The sequence below is a fragment of the Falco punctatus genome (assembly GCF_963210335.1).
Source record: "Falco punctatus genome assembly, chromosome: 4".
Lineage (NCBI taxonomy): Eukaryota > Metazoa > Chordata > Aves > Falconiformes > Falconidae > Falco > Falco punctatus.
The window spans coordinates 10,927,754-10,950,083 of NC_137583.1; the positions used below are offsets into that span (position 1 = coordinate 10,927,754).

The 22,330-nt window shown below is 50.1% G+C and overlaps 1 protein-coding gene across 5 annotated transcripts in view; it reads left to right on the top strand.

Moving 5' to 3' along the window:
• NCKIPSD (NCK interacting protein with SH3 domain) overlaps positions 1 to 20,292 on the top strand; it is a 61,230-nt gene extending 40,938 nt beyond the window's left edge. For 4 of the 5 annotated variants that reach the window (XM_080385272.1, XM_080385270.1, XM_080385273.1 and 1 more), the window contains exons 6-13: positions 4,085 to 4,255; positions 5,356 to 5,442; positions 6,904 to 7,042; positions 12,994 to 13,074; positions 14,257 to 14,385; positions 16,278 to 16,370; positions 17,885 to 18,057; positions 18,637 to 20,292. In XM_080385272.1, the coding sequence (XP_080241398.1) occupies positions 4,085 to 4,255; positions 5,356 to 5,442; positions 6,904 to 7,042; positions 12,994 to 13,074; positions 14,257 to 14,385; positions 16,278 to 16,370; positions 17,885 to 18,057; positions 18,637 to 18,840 (1,077 nt within the window). In that variant the 3' untranslated portion in view covers positions 18,841 to 20,292. The other variant, XM_080385274.1, reaches the window with a different exon arrangement.
• The last annotated feature ends 2,038 nt before the right edge of the window (positions 20,293 to 22,330 follow it).

Sequence of the window (22,330 nt, forward strand, 5' to 3'; positions counted from 1 at the left end):
GGAAAACTAATGGCATTCAAATTTTAGATCAAATTATAATCTGTTAACTGTCTGCACTGAATAGAGGGTCCTATAAGCAATCATCAAGGCTCAGTTTGTGGCCATAACCCAATGGTTAATTGCTTCCTACTTCAATAACAATACCGTGTCAATGTACGCTCTACATTCAGCAAAAAAATGTAGCTGTTTCAAGCAAATATTCTGGCTCTGACTTGCACGTGAAGTTGTTTTCTGTTATTTGGACCTTGGACAAGATTTGAATACTATTTTTATCTTTAATACCTGTTCTTGGCATACAATAAGCTTAATTTCACAGCAGTCATTTAGTGCCAGGTTTCTGCAGAGGGGATTTGAAAACCTCGGATTCATGCCCATTGCTGCAGACCAGCCTGAAAAAGATGGGAAGAAATTCTGGTGCTGGTGCAGGGACAGGTATGGATCTAGTTGTAACTGATACGGTGCCTGTCATCTAGGACATCTGCGGGACTTTAAAAAATGCCCGGTACTGTATGGAGACACAGCAGAAAGTCCTGTCCCATCTTGTTAGTACCTCATCACACCTCTCCTGAGGGATACTGCTTTCAGAAGGGGAGCCTGGGTGGGCTTGCGCAGTGCTCAGGTGTAGGTGTGGTGGTGTAGCGTGTGTTCTTCCTCAAGGTCCCGCACAGAAGATGCAGCTCTGCTGACACGTAGGGGCCCGGTTCCAGATGAGGTTATTCACCTGGTGCAGAAGACCGGCTCGAACAGCTGGAAGGGCAGTTACGTGTAGTTGTGGGGTGGCTGTACTGTCACAGCATCACTAGCATATTTTAATGGTACAAATTATGCTCTCTCTATCTATAAAATTTATATATGTATATAAATTATGTGTGTATATATATATACACACAATCGTACAAATGGTACAAATCACTGACTTTTTATTCGTTATACCAAACGATTCCATGATCTCAGGGGATTCTGTGTAGAATTGTTGCTAAGTCGTCAGTTCAAGGTTTGAGGCTGCCCGTTGTAGTAGCTGCCAAGACGTTTTAGTAAGCAGAGACCTGACCCTGGTGGTGGGAGGGCTGAGAACAGTGCTGAGAGTGCACTGAGATGGTGTGTGGTGCAGTTACACTGGTCGGATTGAAGGGCTTGTTGATGGATTGATCTCATCCGAGTCCATTAGGAGCTTGGTGCTTGGTGGGGTTGTAAGGGCTGCAGATGAAGGATTAGAGGAAGCAGATTAGTGATAAGAAGCTGAATAGAGTGATCATTAAAACGAGTACTCATTAAAATGCTCATCCAAAAAGACATCCCAGCAGTGGACTGAGGCCAGACCAGCTCTGCCGTGCTCCGGCGAGGAGGATGTGAGTAGTGTACATGAATGGAGAACCCTCTCCCAAGCAGCTGGGGTGCAGGAGGACAGCCGGGTGATGTTGCAATATTGTAGGTCCTCTTAAAGAGAGGAAGAAATGGCAAGACCGGGTGAGTCTCTTAACTAACATATTTGCCTCTGTAATCGCCATGCAGTGGGAGATTCTCTTGCATTTTGCTCGGCTCCTGAAAGCTGCCAGCCTCTCTCACGGCTGGCTACCTGGTTTTCTGCTAGGCCGTCCACAGCTTCCCAAAATATTGAGAGTGTACAGAGGCTTGTGCTAAACCAGCACACTGCTTCCTTCGTTACCTGCCTGACAAAAAGTATGTGATGAGCAGTGAGAAGAATAATTTTGATTATATAGTTGAAGTGCTGAATTGGGGTTGTAATTAGTTCACACCCCAAATACCCCAAAACAAATTGCTAACAGTTCTGTCTCTAATAAAGCAGGCGAGACGTTGCTGTTAAAGCTGGAGTGTTTTTTCCAGAAGGGGCTGGAGGGTGGAAGGTGCCCAGGAAGGGGGTGGCTGCCGCGCTTGGCAGTCTTGCATGCCTGTGGTGTGGGTCTGTGACCACGTGTGTGGCCACTGACGCAAAACATGGGCTCGTGTCTCCGTACAAAAAACCCTTCTGCTCTAGTTGTGGTGTAAAGCCTGCTTAAAGTCTTTCTGCCCCCGGCCTCATAGCCAGTCTGTTGGAAGGGGCTGTACCAAGACAGGACTAAGCCTTCTCTAGGTTTCCAGGAGAAGACACCGTGCAGTAGCAGGGTGTCCCGGCTGGTAGCAGTAAAGGCCTTTTCACACTGAACGATCGTGACTTGTCACTTCATGCTGCAAGACAGCTTCATCCAAAAATTGTAAAGGGTTTGGTCTCAGTGAGTGGGGTTTTCCTGTTTGAATTTCTCAGCTGGGTTCTCTTCCACTTCGCTGATCTCCTGCTGCTTGTTGTTGCTGCTGCCAAACCCCTGTGTATATCATTTAAGCTCTTCTGCAGATTAGTCCTTACCTCTCTTAATGGTGCCTGGGCTCATCACCTGTAATCAGCCCAGTTCCACGTGCTGGTCCCTCCTTCTTGCCCTGCTTTCAGGAAACCAGGTAGTTCATATGATATCCTTAGGTCCTAGAGGCTTATCGTAAATCACAGACCACGGCAGCTGTTGGGGCAGGGTAACTGCTGCCTGCCTACTCCTCCCTCTTTCTCGAAGGAGAGGAACATTGTAGGAAAAACAACTGAAGACTGAAGCCTTCATGGCAAGGGTTATGTGTGAGGTAGAAGTGGTGGGGGTGCAGCTGCCAGCAATCCGAGAAAGGAGGACATGCAGTAAGATCTGCTGAGTTAGCCTGCGTCGTAGCTACAAGCTGCAGAGCTGCTGTGAACGGTGGTTGAGCTCCGTTGTTTGGAAGAAAGCAGAACCAAAGCAGCCCAAGATGAACTGGCTCCCACCCTTGCTGCAGAAGATGGCAGACCTAGTATTGAGCAGTTGGCACTTTGGGTACTGTGCAAGCGCTTGGTCAATCCTTGAGTCAAGGATTACGGGAAGATGTGTCTCTTTCAGGCTGGAGGGAGGGGGCAGTGAGGGGAACTTCTCCTTCAGGCAGTTGTGCAGCGGGTTGGTTTGGTGTCCGGGACACATCTGTTTTATTGGGGTGAGCCTGGAGCTGTGCTCATCTGCCGCCTGGCAGCAATGCTGGCCCGTGTCACCCTGGTTTGGCTTTCCCCATTCTCAGGATGATTTTCAGTCTATGGCATGTCCCCTGAAGGGCTTCTGGGCACCTGCCTGATGCCTGCACCTTAGAAGGAAACCAGTGTTTTATTTGTTTTGTGCAAGGATAATAAACGGTTCTGGTTCAGTGGGGCTGGGTTGCCCCCTGCTCTTGACATGTGCTGTGCTGCTTTTGTGAAAGATGTGGCGGGTTTTGGCTGCCCCCTGGGAAGGGGGAGCGAGGGTTTAGCTGGCACTGAGCGTAGTACTCTGGCCAGCTTGGGTTTTCCGTGTAAGCGTTACAAAACGTGCAGAGGTCTCTGGTCATCTGAGTTGGCTTCTTGCCTTAAATTCCTCTCTTATAGGAAATGAGCAGGAAATATAGGAATATATAGGAAAAAATAAGTAGTTATTTATAGGAAATAATACTTATAGGAAGTAATCCCCTTACTGCAGCATTAACCCTCCCCAGGGCAGGCAGGCAGCCGGTGGTGTTCTGCAGACACCCTGTGGTTCGCTGCGAAGAGAAGTGGGGAAGTTGTAATGCGTACGTGTGCTAAGAGGTTACAATTATGTGATCTAGGAGGGACTCGGGTACAAATTCCCGTGGCTTTGGGAACATTGGCTTTCCTGGATCAGCCTTAGGTTACTAAATGCAATAAGAAAACAGGGTGTAGCTTGCTTTGAGTTGAGGTTTCTTGGGTTCTTTAACATCCTCGGAAGACAGTTAATGCTCCAGCAGAATTGTGGCATCTTGGATTTAAAGATGTTCTGACCATGTACTGGTTCTGGCATCTATCTTGATTCACTCACTACATTAGCTGTGTAAGGAAAGGAGGTGGGTAGAGGCCCCAGAAGTATGAAAGCTGAAATAACACATGTCTGAAACCTGCTGTTTTTTTGCTGGCAGCTCTTGACTGAATGGGGTCAACTGCCAGTCCTTAGACAAAGATTAGAGGAAACAGGCACCCAGACAACAGCTAGCTGTCAGGGCCCCACTAACCAGTGGTTTTGCTATCGTGCAGAATCTGAGTGCGGGGCTGCCCTCAGGACAGATCTGCCACGATGAGCAGCGGCTGGAGGTGATCTTCGCAGATCTGGCCAGGCACAAGGACGATGCTCAGCAGCGCAGCTGGGCACTCTACGAGGATGAGAATGTCATCTGCTGCTACCTGGAGGAGCTGCTTCGCATCCTGGTGAGTCAATTTCTCTTTTCAGGCAGAGCAGACAGCCCTGGTGAAGTTTGGTTTTTTTCTGACCTCCTTCGTCCCTGTGTTGCCATCGCATCTGCACTGTTGATATGAAGCTGTGCCCTCCTGTGTGGGGTCTGCAGTGCTCTTGAGCTGCTTTCCACTCTACCTTACAAAGCTGTTCTGAAGATCATTATAGAGCTGTTCTTCATGGCAGCCACGGTATTTACCTATCACAGGAGAATATAAACCCTCACCTCAAAAACACCCCAATGTCCCACTGTGAGGCTTGTTGCACTCCTAGGGCTATGTAAAATATCTTCTGTTTAAAACATCCTGCGGGGTGAGGTCCATTAAATGCAAAGAAAATTCTTTCATTGCCTTGAAGGTGAGCTTTAAAGCTATTTTTGTGAGAAAGTATAAAGTATCTCACCACATCTGTGCGTACGGGAGAGGTGCGTCCCCACAGTGGGCAGCAGTGGGCAATACTGTCCCGGTGCTGTTGCTGCCATGAACAAGCCCATCTTGATACGGGATGATACGGGAGCTGCCACTCACTGCAGTGACATGGCCTGTTACGGGTGCCATTGTGGGGTTTGCTCTGCCACCTATCTTGTATTCCTCTGAGGTTCTGACATAAGCAGAACAGGGGTTTTTTTTGCGTAATAAATGCCAGTGTCTTTTTTACTCAACATACAGCCTGTGCCGCCTCGCTGTGGACCTGCAGGGCAAGGCAGAGGGTGATTTTGTGCAACTGTTTCCTCATAATTTAGAGGCAGGAGGAGATGTACGATATTCTCAGGATGGGAATGGTACTGGAGCTGCCCTGTGTAACTGAGTGATGTGCTCATCAGGGTGCTGCTCGGGTCATGGGTTTTTTGGATTTCAGCTGTATGGCAGAGACGTTTCTCAGGAATTCACTTTGATGCAGAATCTGCAGGGTGGTGGTTCTTGAGCTGTCTTGATGCTTTGCTTTGAGTTTTTGTGAGATGGTTGGGCTGGGACTACTGAGATCTGAAAGCAGCTGGCCTCCCTTGAGGTCCCTGCAGCATGCACCTTGCTGCTTTGATGTGCCACTGGGCTGACCTGTTCATTCCTGCTTCCAGACAGATGCAGACCCAGAAGTTTGCAAGAAAATGTGCAAGAAGAATGAGTTTGAATCCGTCCTGTCCCTTGTGGCATATTATCAGATGGTAAGGTGGCAGAACACATCAAATATCTCTTTGAGATTTCCCTGAAAATGCAAAAGAGCAGGTGGATCTGATGAGTGTATGTAAGATGTTCCCCCTGGATAGGGCAGTTGTGTGGACGAGGTGGAGTTCCAGCCCATCCCTTCTGTGTGCTGGCTAATGTCAATGCTATGCATGCAGGTTGTACAGAAGAGCAGAGGATGCTATAGACCTGGAAGCAGTAGCCGGCACTGTGAAGGGTAAAGCTCGCTGCTTTTATTAGCTCAATTGAGGGACAGAACCGACATTGCTAGTATCTAGAGGAAGGGTTTCTGAGGATGCCTTGGGAAAGCTGACAGGCTGTGACTGCTCCTCTTTTAATTGATGCACTCCTGTGCATCAGTAAATAGCTTTGCTTAGGAAAGCAGGTTGCGAGTAGAAGCCTTGGGAGTGAGGACAGAAATCAGTATTCAGAGGAAGAAATGAAAGTTTTGCCTTCAACGCCTGTGTGGTGTTGCTTTGCCCCTCTCCTTGGAACGTGCTGTTGTAGGACTCGGGAGGGTTGGAAACTTGTCCCCGTCTTGTCCCCAAGTCCCCAGCTACAGCACATCAAGTCTTGTGGCACTTAGCTTTCATCTGGCACTTCTGTGTCTGAACCCAGAGCTCAGCATCAGGAGGCTGTAGCATATCTGAGAGCAGTGGGAAGGCAGGCAGGGCACAGTGGAGCCTGCTGGCTTTCACTGCCTGCTCTCCTCTGACCAGGATCTCAAGGAAGCCTGACAAGATTGAGAGAAATTGCCTCCTGTCCTGGCTGCTGTTGTGCCCTGTGCCAGGGCCTGGCTCGCTTCTGTTCTCTGAAGCCTGGAGTTGCTGGCTGAGGCTGGAGCATGAGGGTTACCCCAGCACCAGAACTCCTGCGTGGGAGCTGCAGGTTGAGTGTCATCTTTGCTGGAATCCCTGCACGTCCCAGAACTTTCTGGTTATGTCCTCTGTTCCCAGCACAAGCCTGTCAGCCTCACAGTGGAGGAGCTGCTCCCATCCTGTTCACTAACCATCACATGCTGAAGAGGGTTTGCAAATATTGTGTTGTCCAGAAACCTCCTTCAGAGCAGCATTCGTGAAACCTCAGTGTGCCCAGAGAATCCTGGCTACTCAACAAATTAAATCCGTTTGCTGGGGTCTGGTTATCTGTTGCTGATTTGTGTCATATTTATTGGATGTAGTGGGACATTTCAGATCTGAGCTCTGGCTGTTGCATGCTCTCTGACCACACGTGCCAACGATCTGTATCTAGCTCAGTTGTGAATGTTACTGTAAAATGACTCCCATGCTGCTGTTAAAATCCAGTAGAGCTTCTGGGTTCACTGTCACCCTGAAAGGGTCTGTGGCTTCCCAACAGTGGGAATTTCTAGCCAGTTATATGTCTCTGCCTTAGAGTGAGCTCTCATCTGGGACATCGTTTCGTCTAATAAATTGTTTTTGCAGGAACACAGGGTGCCATTACGGCTGCTGCTGTTGAAGTGCTTTGGAGCCATGTGCAACTTGGATGCTGCAGTCATCTCAACACTTGTAAACTCTGTGCTGCCAATGGAGCTGGCCCGGGACATGCAGACTCACACACAAGGTGAGCTAGAGCTGCTGTACCCAGGTCCCCAGGAAAGTGTCTTTCTATTAAATGATTTACAGCAGCACTGGTGGCCCCCCTCTGCCTGACTGCTCTGGGTGCCCAGTGCTCTGGAGAGAATGGTGTCTTTTTTTTAAAAGTTGTTCAGGTTATTACAGCTGTAAGTGGAGAATGCACAGGAGGGGATGTTTCAGTCCAATAGTGCAAGGCCCTCTAGCTCTTGAACATGCCGTTAATGATCTGCATCACTTTTTGTAGGTGTCTTAAAGTTGCTCCGGTTTTGTTTCGTGATGCTGACAAGAGACACTTGCAGATCTCAAGGAAGATCTCTGCAGTTTCTTATAGGCAGTTTTTCTCAGCACTCTTCATCAGATCTTTGCAGAATTTCTTGCTGGTGAATGAGATGTGTGCCAGTTAAAGGAAAGGACCTTCTCTCCACCACTGTGCCAAGGGAGATGGTAGTACTGTTAACAGAGCTGTGGTCCTGGTCCTCTGCAGGATAGTGCCACAGCCCTGCTTTCCCCACCTCTTTGCTTTCCATCCCTAGGTTTTGCCCTCATGTTCCTTCTACTTCATGCTCCTACTCCCTTTGTTGGGATGACCTGTCCCTGCTACTAACAGGAACATCGTTCTTGCCCTCTGAGCTAGACACGCTCAAAAGCCTGGTGGTGGTATGGTCAGATTTTGCTGATCTTGCTCCCTCAGAGTTCCTGATTAGCCCAGAGTCCTTTATTTCCCAGCAGCCAGGAGCAGATGCTGAGGAAGAGCCTGAGAACAAGATGAGCATGTAGTAATACTCCCCTGACGTTACCTTCCAGCTCCCCACGTATGCCTGGCCCTGGGCGGTCACAGCTTTGCTCCCCATTTTGAAGTCAGCCTGTAGGCCACCAGTGCTGGTACTACTTTTTCCCTTGAAGGGATGTTGTAAATCCATTGTTTTGTGGTAATCATGATGCACACCTAATGTAGCTGTTGAGTGACCACAGATCAAATCAGAAGAGCCTCAGTGTCTGGAGCTGTGCTGCCCTGACTGCAGTCTGTAGCCTGTTGGTTTGCTGTGGGCATCATGGAGCTGTGGAGAAGTAGAATTCGGGGATGAGACTGTGTGAGGATTGGCAAGTCCACGCAGAACAGGGACAGTCACATCCATTTCATGTGAGCCAAGTAAATGTCCAAGATGACTACCTTAGACATGCATAATAGATGCCACCGTCCCCAGAATCCCACCACAGACACTGCCAGCACTGTGTGGTGGACAGGACTAACGGGGCTAATCTGATGTCTGAAAAGGGGTATGAGAGGTGAAAATCAAGCCGGTTGCAGAAAGCTTTGCACGTGTCTTTGTTTGGATGCTTTGAAGCGTGGGCATTTCAAGGGTGGGGAGTGCCTGAAAAATAGTGCTTCATCTCAGGGCAGGGCAAAGCACTGGTGGTGTGGTGCGGGGCTGAGGTCATTGCTCCTGTGCTGGCTACACTTTCTCAATATGCCACTGCAGCTTATCGACGCTGTGCAGTGAACTTGCCATGCTAGTGGTGGTTTATCTGGTTATGCATGAGGAGCTGCTTTTCTAGGCTGAGGTTCTACTGCCCAAGAAGTAAATAATAGTTGGTTGTGGGACTACGACTTTATTTCCGTGGCAACGTTATTCCTGATTTTGTGCTGCCAAAACCTGACTTTATCATGCATCCATCACCAATTCATAAAGATTGTTTCCAAGTGAGTGTCTTCTGCACCATGCCCAAACAGGCTTCAGTCTCCTGCTCTGTTCCCCGAGCTGCTTTTGTGCAGGCAGGATGGACTGGTCGCCCTTTTTACTCCTTGCCTGGTTGCAGCGTTGCTCTCCAGAGAGTTTTGCCAGGAGCTGCATCATCCCAGACAGCACGGCTAACCCAGCCTCTTGATACGATGGAGCATCAAGCTCTGACCCAGGTGACTTCTGCACACCTTTGCTGATCTGCACATAGGACTTCTGGTTGAAGCAGACCTGGCTCCCAGCAAGTGTTAGCTCTGCTTTGGGGACCTAAAAAGCCCTGCAGTGGAAGTGGGTGTGTATTGGGTCTGGTTGAGATGGTATTAATCTTCCCCATAGCAGCCTTCATAGTACTGTGCTTTGTGTTGGTAGCTAGAAAGGTGTTGATAACACACCGGTGTTTGGGCTGCTGCTGAGCAGTGCTCACACAGCGTCAGGGCTGTCTCTCCAACATTCCTCCCTCACCAGGAGGCTGGAGGTGGGCAAGATCTTGGGAGAGGACAGAGCCAGCACAGCTGACCCAAACTGACCGAAGGGATATTCCATACCATATGACATCTGCTCAGCAATAAAGCTAAGAGGAAGGGGGAGGCATTTGTTATTTATGTTTGTCTTCTGCCTCCTGGGAAGTGGCCGGCCACTGCCTGCTGACGGGAAGTAACATCTTTTGTGTTCCTTTGCTTCTGCACTGAACCTTTGCTTTTGCTTTATTAAGCTGCCTCTATCTTGACCCATGAGGGTTTTTTTCCGCATCTTATTTTCTCCCTCTCATCCTGCTGAGGAACGGAGTGACAAAGAGGCTTGGCAGGTACCTGGTGTCCAGCCAAGGTCAATCCACCACAGAGTGCAAAGTGGCTCTGCTCTGTCCTCTGAACTGCCAAGCTGAAGCTCTGCAGCATCTCTTCTTTCCCTAGCTTCATCTCAAGGTGAGGGTTTTTTTCTCCTCCGTGCTGTAATACGTAGGCAGTACAGTTGAAGGGTGGTAACTGCTCTTACTTTGCTAACAGGCTGCTTTTGGTTACAGGAGCCTCCCAAATCGGTCTCCTGATCCTGTGCTGCCTTGCTTGTGCTAAGCTTATGGCAGGCACTTGCGCAGATGTCATCTGGGTGGCATCCAGTCCTCTTAGCCTTCACAGCAGGGCTGCAGAGAAGTAACCATCCTTGACCCAAATGTGTCCGTCCCTCACAGGTGTTTTAGGGCATTAGTAGTTCCCTCCTGCCATTCTGGTGCTTACTGCTCCATGTCCTGCCAGCAAATGGCAAGCGGTACCTTGTATGAAAACATGACCTTGAATCCTGGGATGACTTGAGCTTATTTTGGTACTAAAAACTGGGGAATAGCAGCTGATCCGTGACATGCTGTGGAATAGCTAATCCCTTCTGCGGATGGCAGGGACCAGAGCAATCGATGCCAACAATAAGCAACTGGGGAGCATTGAACTGGCTGCAGCAGCACCGTGGGATCCCTCCTGGCTCGTTACAGCCGAGGCAGCAGCTCTGTGTTTGGATGCTGGGTGCCTTTGATGAGAAGGCACTTTACCCTGGGGCTGATACAAGTGTGTTGGCTGCTGGCCAGTTCTTCTGCCAGATGCTTGGGTCTTACTGCTTCTGGACAGCCCCTTCCCTCTGCTGCGCCTGGCCTGTACATCTATCAGTGTTAGAAAAGCTTATAATAAGCCGCAGCAAGATAGAATTAGCCAGAACAATTCCAAAGAAAAGACAGGGATAATGCCGTTTGTAATGGGGACTTTCTCCCCTGTTGCAGCTCGGTGTACATGCAAGTGAGCTGTCAGGCTCCTTTCACATAAGTTTTAGACGGTTGTGTCTGCTCTCAGCGCCTGGATTTTGCACTGCTGTGTTTAGAGGTTGGAAGGAAGGTCTTTGAAGGCCTCTGAGAAACATCTTTCAAGCATCATAGCAGCTTTCTTACTAGTACCTCAGCTGGCTTCAGAAATGCAGGCTGGTGAGCAAACGGGCACATCTCTCCTGCCCTTCACGGCCTCTTGAGTGATGCTTAATCAGTCTGTTGTTGGCAGAGTCCCTCTGCTTCAGGAGAGTTGCTGTTACTATGTATTGTAATGCTGTTTACTTTCTTGAAGCCACTGGTGCTGCTCTGGAAGAAAAAAAATAAAGCTGCGCTTTGACTGGCAGTTACTCTGTTCTTCAGCATGGAAGAGTCTTGGATGACTCTTGCTGCAGCTGGGACACTCCAAAAACTTCTCGAGTCTGTGCTGAGCGAGTGCACCAGGTTGATGTGGATTTGCCCCAAGTTCACCTTTCTGACTGGTTTCAGCATCCTTTGATTTGACATCCTTAGGCAAATATGATTTGTCACATACCAGTGGAGTCTGCTGTCAGCTGAGATGAATGGACATTAGCTCATGGCAGATGGGCCAAGGACATGTAAAACTACCCTCCCCCTTCCCATCTGTAATTAATCTCTTCCTCCATATTTGCTACAACCACATGTTTATCACTGGCTTCTCAGATCATTGTTTCATTGCTCCTAATGTGATGAGAGAGAGTTTTTTTCCCTGAAAGTCTTACTAGGAACATGGGAACAGCAGGTCCCTACCTACTGCAGTAACCTGCCTCTGATACCCAACTCCTGAAGCCATGGAGGAAAGAATGAAGGAATTGTGAGGTGAACCGTTTGTCAGGTTCTTTCTGCTACAGTGAGCTTTGTCATCACTGACACCTTATAGCTGAGAGCTTCTTAAATAGAACTCATACAGAAGTCATTGAGCATCCTCCCTCTCTTTACCAGGAGTAAACAGCAGTTTCCAGCTTTCCTTTGCTGTCACGTGGTCTAGAGTGCTCTCCTACAAACTCTTCATCTTGTTAATGCTGTAGTATCTCTGGTTAAGCCCCAGATGATCTGTTTTTACAAAATAGTATTTGCTATTTGAAAACTCAGGCATCTTGTGGAGCTCCGACAAAGTCTGTGCGTTATTTGTTTATAGAGGCTTTTCTCACAGAGCTGACTTTCCAGGGATGCAAGGCTGGAACGATTACCCATGCGAACAGTAAATCTGAGAGCTGCCAAGTGTTGCGAGTCTTTTGGCCAAGTCCAGGAGTATGCATTGACGGCGAAGGCATCAACCTGTGCAGTGAAAACCAAACTGCGGGGTGCAGGTGCTTAGAGATGGATTAGTTTGTGCATAGAGAAGTGAAATGTCTTGAGGGGTTTGGAGGGGGTGCTGGAACCAGCACAAATCATGCAGGGAAGCAGTACTGTTGGGAGAAGCATCGTACATTGAAGGGACTCTTTTCTCCTCTAGTGAAAAGTGATTTGGGTCAGTTTTTTAATAAATACACACTCAGTTTTCTTGTAGCAAGCAACCCTAGGCTTTTCCTGGCAGATGTAGCTGAACTTTATTTAACCAGTATGTGTGGTAACCTACTTGATAAAAATAATACTCCTTTTCCTATCATCTTCAGGCTTGCTGAAGTGGATGGAGGCTCATTTGATGATGGCACAGATCCTATTCCATGACTTTTTTTTTTTTCTTTGCAAATATCTGTTGAGGTGTATCCATTAATTAAAATTCAGGAGAGGCACCGGCTGTGGTTCTGTGGAGCGTTCACGTATAGCTGCTGCCAGTGAAAATTGTGTTGGACTAGCAGGCTGGGGGACATATTAATGCTGGAGACACATGTGGCCTGGGAGGTGGGCAGATGCACAGCCCGAGTCATGAGCAGTGATCTGGTCTCCCCAGAGACCTTTTATACCTCCAGGCAGAGCTGAGGTAGTGAAAGTAGAGCAGTGCAGAGATGGTAACAAGCAGTGTGGCTGTCCGGGGGTGGTGTTGGTTGGAACAGGCAGTGTTTCAAGGTGGCCAGATGGATGCTTTTTCTGGGTTCAGTAATTACATAACTATGGGATGTGTCCTGGGACTGTGCAGGGGAGTTTTTTAATTATTCAGATCAAGTTTGCTCAGATCCTCTTAAGTGGAGGGGGGAAAAAATCGTGAATTCTTGTTGTGATTATTTTTAAATTGCTTTGGAAACGCATGGCACAGAAGGCGTGTGGTGTGCTTAAACAGGGGGAAAAATGCTTTTATAGCTCAGTAAATACAGGAATGAGGAGCAGTCTAATCAGTGTTAAATGTCTGTATTAAATGTGTGACTTCCCAGCTGCAGCTGGGGAACAGTGTCTCACATCCTCAGAAGAACTAATGGCAGAACCTTTATCTTGCAGATCATCAGAAGATGTGCTACTCTGCACTGGTGTTGGCAATGATGTTCTCCATGGGGGAGCCCCTGCCATATCATCACTATGGTAAGAGCAGCTTATGCTTATGGCTTGGTAGGACAGCAAAGCTGATGGTGGGACATCTGGGGCGTGCTGGCAGATGCAGGGAAGGTACCTTTCCTGGTGGCCAAGGTGAGGACAACTAGCGGAAAGCCCAGCAAGACGGATGCCATGTTGCAGAAGACGTGGATTTGCCTGCCACTGTGACTAAGTGGCATTTTGTTATACCTGTGCCCAGTGTGAGAGTGTGTGCCTCTTGCCTGCCTCAGAGACACTGTGTCTGTTGACAAGGCTGAGAGCGCAGATCGCTCCGCAGGCACCCACTAAACCGCCAGCTGCGTAACGTGGACTCTGTCTGGTCTCCCTTCTAACAGGACTGTGCAGCCCAGTGTATTTCAAGTTACTGGGGAAAGTGAAGGTGATTAAGGGTATTGCAGTCAATAAAGTAGTACAAACATTGTGCCAGATCTGTTTTCTCCTCTGTCCTCTCATTCCAGCCTTCAACCAGAAAGCCCTGCCTGCCTGCTTCTTCCCCAGGCCATCTTGTGTTTCCCATAGTGGGGAAACTCTGGGCCCGGTTTTCCTAGCAATGCAGTAGACTTTTATAAGCTTCTTTTCAGAAGCATCACTTTAACACCCCAGTAAACGCATACAAGATTTAAGCTGGTGCAGTACAGACTGTGGAATGAGCCTCCACACCTCCTTCTTTATCTCTCCTCGTGTAACTGTGGCAATTATTTCCTGCAGGTAGACTTACTTGCATGAGTTCCTGAGCTTTCCTAATAGCTGCATTGAAAAATGGGTTATTGCTAATGATCTGGATGATTACTCTTTTTTAAATAGGTGGATTAAACTAGTGGTCAAGAATACAAACCTTTTCCTACCTGAAGCCTTCTGTGGCAGCAGTGATGCTGCAACAACAGCTAGAGTAGGATTTGGTGTTTTATTTATTCCAAAAAATTGCTAGTGGGGGACCAAATTTCAGAGTTCCCTGCACTGTGAATGTTCTCTGAGCCACTTCTCTCTTGCACAAAGACACTTCAGTGATCTCTCTAGTTCACTTGCAGGGTAGTTAATTCCCTGGAGGCTGACACTGGCACTCCACCAATGCTTTTTAAGCACAAAAGCATGGAGAAGTGGCTTGCGTGGTCCCTTGTTGCCTGGTTTATTTTCACTGTGCTGTAAATGCCCCTCTTTCTCCTTGTGCAGAACATCTCAACTCTCAGTTTGTGCAGTTCCTGCTGGATGTGATTGAGGACGGGCTGCCCTCGGACACCACCGACCAGCTGCCTGACTTATTTGTCAATGTCCTTCTGGCCTTCAATCTCCACATTCCAGGTTGGTTTGGTGCTGCTCTGCCTTGGCAGGATTTCAGTGGTCTGGCATGAGGGTGTGAAGAATAGAGAGGGAGGGTTGCGGGGTCTTCATGGTGCTACGATAACCTCTCCAGCTCCCTAGCCTCTGGCAATACACTGTGCTTAAATATTGTACAAAACCTTAGAGGAAAAAATGGTCTGAGAGCCCATGTCCAACCAACTGACCCTCTGGGGCACAACAGCTCTGTGAAGCCCAGCAGATTTCTCTCTGTGCTTCCACATTGCCCGGATCAAAGCAGTTGCTGGGCTGCACTGGCAGAATGTGAGTGGTGTTAAGTCATAGGCACAGCTGATTTGGGAGAGAAAACGCTTCAGTGGGTGTTTCTTGGTACCAGTTCAGAAAGAAAGCCCTTTGCCTTCTGTAGGTCTTGACAAATCCTCTGCTTACCTGTCTGCAACTCTTGAAGCTCGTTCAATGCCTGTGTGTCGGGGCCAGGCTCCTCAGTCTCAGCCTGAGCTGTGCTCTCTCCTGATGGCCCTTCTCTGTTCTGCCTCCCCTGCTGATGTCCATGAGAACAGACAACGCATCCGGTCCCTAGAGAAGGGCATTTGCCCTCTCACTGCCTGCAAGTTTTGAAGCCTGTTGTTGGAAGACTGGAGAGTAGTTCCAGGTCCTGCTAAGAGAGGCCACTCCTTACCTCAAAATCTCCTGTTGCTCCAATTACTTTCCCATGTTCTGCTTCATGGCTTTATCCTTGGCTTCATGGAGAGAGGGGAGTATAAGGCAGCAAGGACGTCGTGTCCACTGATTTACTTGTTATTTTGAGTTGTGCTTCATTAAAATTTATGTGAAAGTTTCTAATTTCATGTAAAAGTTGATTGCACAGAGACTGATTAAGTGTATCTCTGCTGCTTTCATTCATTACCCCTTCTCACACTTACCTATATACTTTCTGGCTGCAGTAATTAGGCAATAATGCATGACAGGCAGCGTGTTTCTGGGGGATTATTGCCCACCTGGGGTGTAGCTGAGAGCAGTGACTTGTTCTTTGATGCTAAGAACATGTTAAATGATGTTCGGGTTGTTTATTAGTGGATTGGATTTTTTTTATTCCTCTGTCTGCAAGATTCATCTATCATACAGTTCAATGGTGCAAATTAGTTCAAAACCTCCTCAAAACATGTTATATTGATGCCCTTCAATGTAGAGGACCCTAAAACACTCTGCAGCCTGTGCAGTGTTTTAGGATTGCCAACCCTGTGCCACAGAAATAGCCACACCGTGCTGTTTGGATGCTTCTGAGTGTGCGCACTCACACTTATGCATAAGATCTGCTAGGGTGAACATGCTTTAGTTACAACAAATCACCCCCAAAGCAAGCTAGCAGACGTTTCCTGGAAAAAGTCTTCAGCCCCTTGCACAGCCCAGTGCAGAGTGCTGGAAAGAACAACCCTTCCCCTCTGGCATACTCCTGGGACCTGGTCATCCCTTCTTATGAGAGCTTGCAAGGCAATAAATTCCAGCAGGGCACTGTTGATACGAAGTAAGAAGATAGCAGGGAGTGGAGCCCTTGGCTTCAGCGGGTTGTGAGCAGAGGTAATGTTTGACAACAGGTAGCCTTTGCAAGGTATTTCACGGTATTTGGCTGGCGGGACTGGAGCCCACGTGTGAATCGGATGCACACAGAAAGCACAAAGTCCCAAGGGTTTCCTGTGGTGTTCCCCGATTTTCACCTTTCCTCTCTCTGCCCACCTGCTTTGTGGGGCTGAAACTTTTTGTAGCCCTGGCAGACTGCGGTTTCACCAAGCTCCCCAGAGCACTGATGCAAAAGAGAAGTCCTCCACTATTTTTTATTAACTGTGGCCTTCAGGAAACAAAGGGATGTGGATGTGCTGAACGGGTTTCTTCCTTAGTTCCAGAACACAGTGTGATCATGACTACAATAAGCAAGCACTCGAATGTCAAGACTTTCACAGAGAAGCTGCTGCTGCTGCTGAACAGGGGAGGTGAGTGGCTGCGGCACCGTTGCGTGCCTGGCAGTGGGTGCAGCTCACGGGGACTGAGGGACGAGCCCAGCGCTTGTTAAGGGGCCAGGTGTGTTGGGGATGCAGGTAGCTGAGGAGCTGCCTGCTCAGGCAGGACGTGCTGCTTCCTGGTGAGTTTGTGAGGGTGACAGGCTGCACTGCTGAGGATGGCACTGCACAAAGAATAAAGTGATGCTGATGGCATCTAGGGAGAGAGGAGAGGCATCTGGCCTGCTGTTTCCATGTACCTCTGGGTCAGATCAGCCCTGTCTTGTAGCGTGGCTGGCTGCAGCATAGGCAAGCTCTTGCCTGGGAGGCAAGCTGGTCCTGGGCCACTTCTGTCCTTGGACAGACAGGACTCCATCAGTGCTGGCACAACCCTCAGCCCGTGCTGGCAATCATCTGCCCTAGGGGACAGATGCAGGGGGAGGTCTTGCCTTACAAAATGCTGCTTAGAGTGGCACTTCCCATTTCAGAATTGCCGGCAGAGGGTTAGCTTTGTGGCTGCTCCAGGCGTAGAGTGAAATCCACTGTACATGTAGAGCTTTTGCAAAGCAGATTGCTAGAAAGCTGGAGATCTCCGCAGGAAGAGCGGTGCCAGGTATCTCTGCCTGTGCTGCATGCCACTATTGTGCTCTTTAATACCTTCTGGAGCACAGGGACTTTGCTGTCTGAGATTCATTTTGCTGATTTGCTGGTAAATAACTCATCCTGTGATGCTCGCAGCACATCTTACTCTGGCTTTAGTTCTCTTTGGGGTTGCAAATCACTGTCTCCACACAGTATCAGCTTGAGGGCAGCCAGCATCTCAGTGCTCTTCTGTCTGGCCTCCTCCCAAAGCCTTTGTTTCGCCCTTTCCCTGCAAGATTCCCTGCAGGGATCACCTTACTGTGAGGGGCCGGGGGAAGAGAGAGGGGGGCTGCAATCTAATGAAGATGCTTCTCTTTTGCCCGCCTTCCTGACAACTGCGGGGGCTACAGTGTCCCAGAGCCCTTCTTGGGGTCTGCAGGGATGTGGTTTTCAAGAGAGCAGGATGTGGTGACTCTGGGATATACTAGCTTGGTCTCTGTGGTGAAAGCTCATTTCTGGTACTGGCTCTGATGGGCTTTTCAGAGGGGTCATTGGACCAGACTTAATAAACCGGAGAGAAAATGAGTGGTAGCTGTTGAGCAAAAAGGGGAGACACTGAGAAGCAGTGTGCTAATGAGCTCTCACCTGGGATGGTAGGTGAAACATAAACAATGATTAATGCTAATGCTAATGAGTTTGGTCTCAGCTTGGTACCCTGCAGAGCTGCCATCCTGATTACACAGCTTTGTGCAAGGCACCAAGGTCTGCCAGCACAAAAGGTAGCCACAGGCAGGGAACGGCAGGCCAAGGGCAGGGACAGCCTCCTCTCTGAAGCCTGCAGGGTCTAATGAAGGGGTATGCACTGGAGATGGAGGAGGGGGCAACCGGGAGCATGTGGCTTAGCATGATGTCTCTGCCTCCCCCAGATGATCCAGTTTGTATCTTCAAGCATCAGCCACAGCCACCACACTCAGTGCTGAAGTTTCTGCAGGACATCTTTGCCAGCAAGGATACAGCCAGCATCTTCTACCACACGGACATGATGGTCCTGATAGACATCCTGGTGCGGCAGATTGCTGATCTCTCCCCAGGAGACAAGGTGCTCGCAGTGACCCTTAGGAATTAGGGAAGGGAGCACAGTCCCAAAGCAATGGTGTTTCTCCTGGCCCTCTGTGGGGCACTTGCTAGTGCAGGCAAGAGTGGAGTCCTGGTGTGGGCATGACATTTCTGGGTGTTCAAATCAACCTTGGGGGCCGAGGAGGAAGGGGAGGTTTATCCTGCTCAGCACACAGCAGTAGAAAGGCATGTTTTAAGAAAGATCTGCCAGGCTTCTGGTGGTCTGCACCCTTCTGTTCAGGGACCTTTGGGAACAGGGACCTTCTGAGTAGTAGAAGTAAGAGGGATATCTCTGTTTTGATATTGCAAGAGGCAGAGGATGTGCACATGTTTGAGAGCGGGTGAAGAGCAGCACTGAGTTACTGTCGGGAAAAGCAGAGTTTTCCATAGCTATTAATGAGCCTTAAAGGAAAAGCAGGTGCCTCTGGAGTCACTTTCTTGGCTGGTGGTGCAGCGGCAGCTGTTCCTGTGCTCATGCTGTAATGGAGGCTGGCCATGCTTGTTTATCTCACTTTAAATCTTTCATTGTGCTCTGTGTTTTGTCTCCCCTCCCACACGGCAGCTGAGGATGGAGTATCTGTCTCTGATGCATGCCATCATCCGTTCCACGCCCTATCTGCAGCACCAGCACCGCCTCTCTGACCTGCAGGGCATCTTGCAGCGCATCCTGGGGGAGGAAGAGGAGGGCCAGCAGTGCCAGATGGACAAACTGATCATCTTGGAGATTTATAAGGAGTTCCCAGAAATCTCTCCTGGTACCAGCTAACCGCACCTCGGCTTGGACTGGAGTTTGAACCACTTGGATCAACGACTTCTCTTGTTGACACTTCCTCCCCATTCCCTTCCAGTACAGCTCATACCTTATACCCCTCCGTGCGAGGCCTAAGGTTGGGACAGCGTTCACCAGCCCTGTAGAAGCATCAGTGGCAGAAAGGGCATGGGGTGCCCCCAGAGCCTGGTGCTCAGGGGAGGCTGGAGCAGGGTGGGTTGCTGGCATGCGGCTTGCCTGCAAGACTCGGGCAGGAGGCATTTAGGCAGCTGGTGTTAGCGGGGAGGGCAGAGAGCTTGCGAGGGACTTAGCGGTGGGGGGCGAGGTGTTTAGCTGCGCTGGTGTCCTGAGGTCCCGAAGAGAAAGGCCTTTGCCTTAGAATATCACTTCTTTTCCATGTGCATCTCTCTCCCTGCAGTGACCAAGTGGAGTCTGCTGGTGCTTGGAAGAAGCTTTTGTAACATCTGTTTTGTTTTCTGCTGCTAGTGCCAATGTGCTGCAGCCCTGCCAAGGGGAGGTAGCTCGCTTGCTGTCTAATGCCTTGTCTAGTGAGCCTTTCACTCCCTCCTGGCCCTCAGCTTTGCCTCCGGGTAGCAACCCACCTAGGGTCATAGAGGTCTTACCCCAGCAGCTGCTTTTTTCAACCTGCTTTCTATAGTGACGTTTAAATCTGAATTTCTTGCACACTGTGGCAGCCTACAAGTAATGACCGTGTGGGTGACGTTTGCCCTTAGGAAGCCTTTGGCCTGGACCGTGATGCAAAGATGTGTCCGTGTCCTGCCAAGTGAAAGCTGCTGTTTGCCACCTCTCGCAGCGTTGCCCCTGGGCCCCGAGCAGAGGGGCTGCACGTGGGCAGGCGCTCTCCGTTCGTGAAGCGTGTGGATTTCTTGCCTTGAGCTTCGTAGTAGCTCTGCCTCGCTGCCCTCCCTCTCCATGTGGCAGCAGTTGGAGGTAGCGTGAGCCTGGTGTCCAGTAGCTGTTCGTGACTCTGCACGAGTGTGGGGAACCCTTATTTATATTTCCTCTAGGTTTCTAGCAAACGGGATTAACCTGTTTTCCTCTTACAGGTAGTCACACATGCTAACATGGGTCTCTTAGATATTTGTGTGCGCAGTCTGGTCACTCCCTGTCCCCAGCTCTTCCTTTGCAATATCTGGTGTAGGAGCTATTGGAAAGTGGAACTGGAAATACTGAGCACTGTATTTGAGGTTTTTGTTGGTTTTTTGTTGTGTTGTTTTTGTTGTTTTTTTTTTACCTTGAGGCAATGACACAAGCAGGCCTGGACTCTGGGCACTGGGCAGTGATGCTCAGGAATGGAGGGGGTTAATAACCACCCTCGCAGAGAAACCTATTTTTCCCCTGTAAAAATGTATGAATGTCAAAAGGGATCCTGTATTTTCTTAAACACTAAGTGTAACATGCAGAGGAATAAAAATGTCTTAAACTGGACTTCTGTGAGTGTAGTCCTGCCTGCCCTGTCTTGTTGCGGGGGGGACGGACCAAAACAGTTGGGGCAGCTCAGGTGCCTGCTGCCTGCTAAGGCAAAGCAGTGGGTGCTGATAAACAGCAGTAACGCAGTAGTTTTCCCACACCCAGCTGCTCACATTGTGTTTTCCTACCATGTTGCTGGCAACAAGGAATGTTGGAGGGCAGCAGCCCTTGCTACTAGGGTCACAGCCATCGCTCCCGCAGGCCTGCCCAGCATCGCTGCCCCAGATTGGGGGTTTGGCAGAGCTTGGACTCCGGCAGTTTGCTTCCCACAAAGCGCACACAGCCTCAGCTGGCTCCCGGCAGAGCTGCGAGGCAGCAAGCCCGTACAGCAAGGGTGTAATGGTCTGTATCGAGTGCTAATGAATCGCGCTCTGGCTGTGGATATCTGTTCCCAAACCTCGGCCCTGCATGGTGGTGCTTTGGAGGGTGCCTTGGATGGCGGTGTGTGTGTGTGTGTGTGTGCGTGCGTGGGGGGAGGGCAGCAGGCGCTTGATAAAGCAGGGAAGCTGGTCTCTGCTCCTGGCTGCGTGCTGGGGGAGCCAGCTGGGCAGGGGGCTGCAGACCCGGCCAAGAGGAGGGGTGTAAATGCCAGGTGCAGGCTGTGCCCCCCACCCCAGACATGGGGGCTGCCTCAAGCACAGCTGCCTGCAGCAATGGGGCCAGGGCTGTGTTCCAGCTCCTGCCTCTTTGGCCAGTGTCTCCCAGGTGCCTGGGCTTGTGGCCTTGCAGTGTGTCAAGCTGCACACCTAGGGCGGAATTGTGATACGTGAGGGCTGCCAGCACTTATGGGTGCCCACCCCGAGCTGGCTCCCCTGTGCCCCATTGCTCTGTGCAGCATATGGTTGCATGTCCCCCTGAGCTAACCTCAGCTTGCTTCTAGGTCCTGCCTGGGCTGGCTGTCAGCTTGTGCCCTGCTGCAGTGGTGGGATGTTGCTGTGCCACTTGCCCTCAGTGACACAGCCCAGGCTTTGCTGGGTCAGGCTGGGGCAAGCCCAGAGCCTAGCAGAAGACCAGAAGCAGGCAGGGCCTGTGGCTCTGCTGGCCAGAAGCACACCCTGGGCAAAGCTGCCTGTGACAGCGCCCTGCCTGCCGCGGGGGGCTGGCAGAGCCCTGGCTGGGCTAACAGGCAGAGCTGGCTGCTCCCTTCAGCACCCCTGAGCTGCTGCCGTCCCTGGGGCTTGCTCGCCTCGGGTCCCAGCTGCGAGCTAAGCATGAGCCCCTTTGCACCACCACCATGCCATCCCCGCAGCCAGGGCTGGAAGAGTGGGGGGGCAGCCTGCTGGGGGGGCGTCCCGCTGCCTGGGAAAGGCCTTCACACATTGCAGGGAATCAAACCGCAGCATGTGAACTCCTTATCCCTGAGCCCGCTCAGCAGTTCCTGCTCCATGCACGGGTGACAGGCGCAGATAACACGTTTCCATTAGCTGTAATAGGCCGCTATTAGAGCACTATCTCCTTGTGTTGGTGTGTTTTCATTGTGGTGCAGCAGTGAGGGGTATTGCGGGGCTGGCACAAGGGAATGATGTGCTGCCTCTGACCTGTGCCTCTGCTTTATTGTCTGGAATGATTCAATTACAATTATTTTGTGGCAGTAATACCCTGATGATTTTTTCCTCCTCCCCTGAGCTGTCAGCTGGGTAATTAGAACAAATAAAGTTGAAAGCCTTCATAATTTTTTAAAAGTATTGCCTCTCTCCTGATTGGGTTTCTTGATGGCAAATCCCCAGTTTGAGGAGGTGTGATGTATGATCCAGCCGGCGGCGGAGGCTCTTGCAAAGCTCCTGTGACACACGGGTGCTGCGCTGCCCTTTATTAGCTGAGGTTTCTCGGATGAGCCGTGCATGGGGCCGGGGCTTCTCCGGCATTAACCTAATGGCAGCCGGGGGGGGGGGGGGCTCAGGTGGGCGCGGGGGGGCCTGGAGGGGCAGAACATAAATCCCCCTGGGGCACCACGTGTGCACGACTGGCACTGCCACAGCCCTGTCAGTGCTGGTGC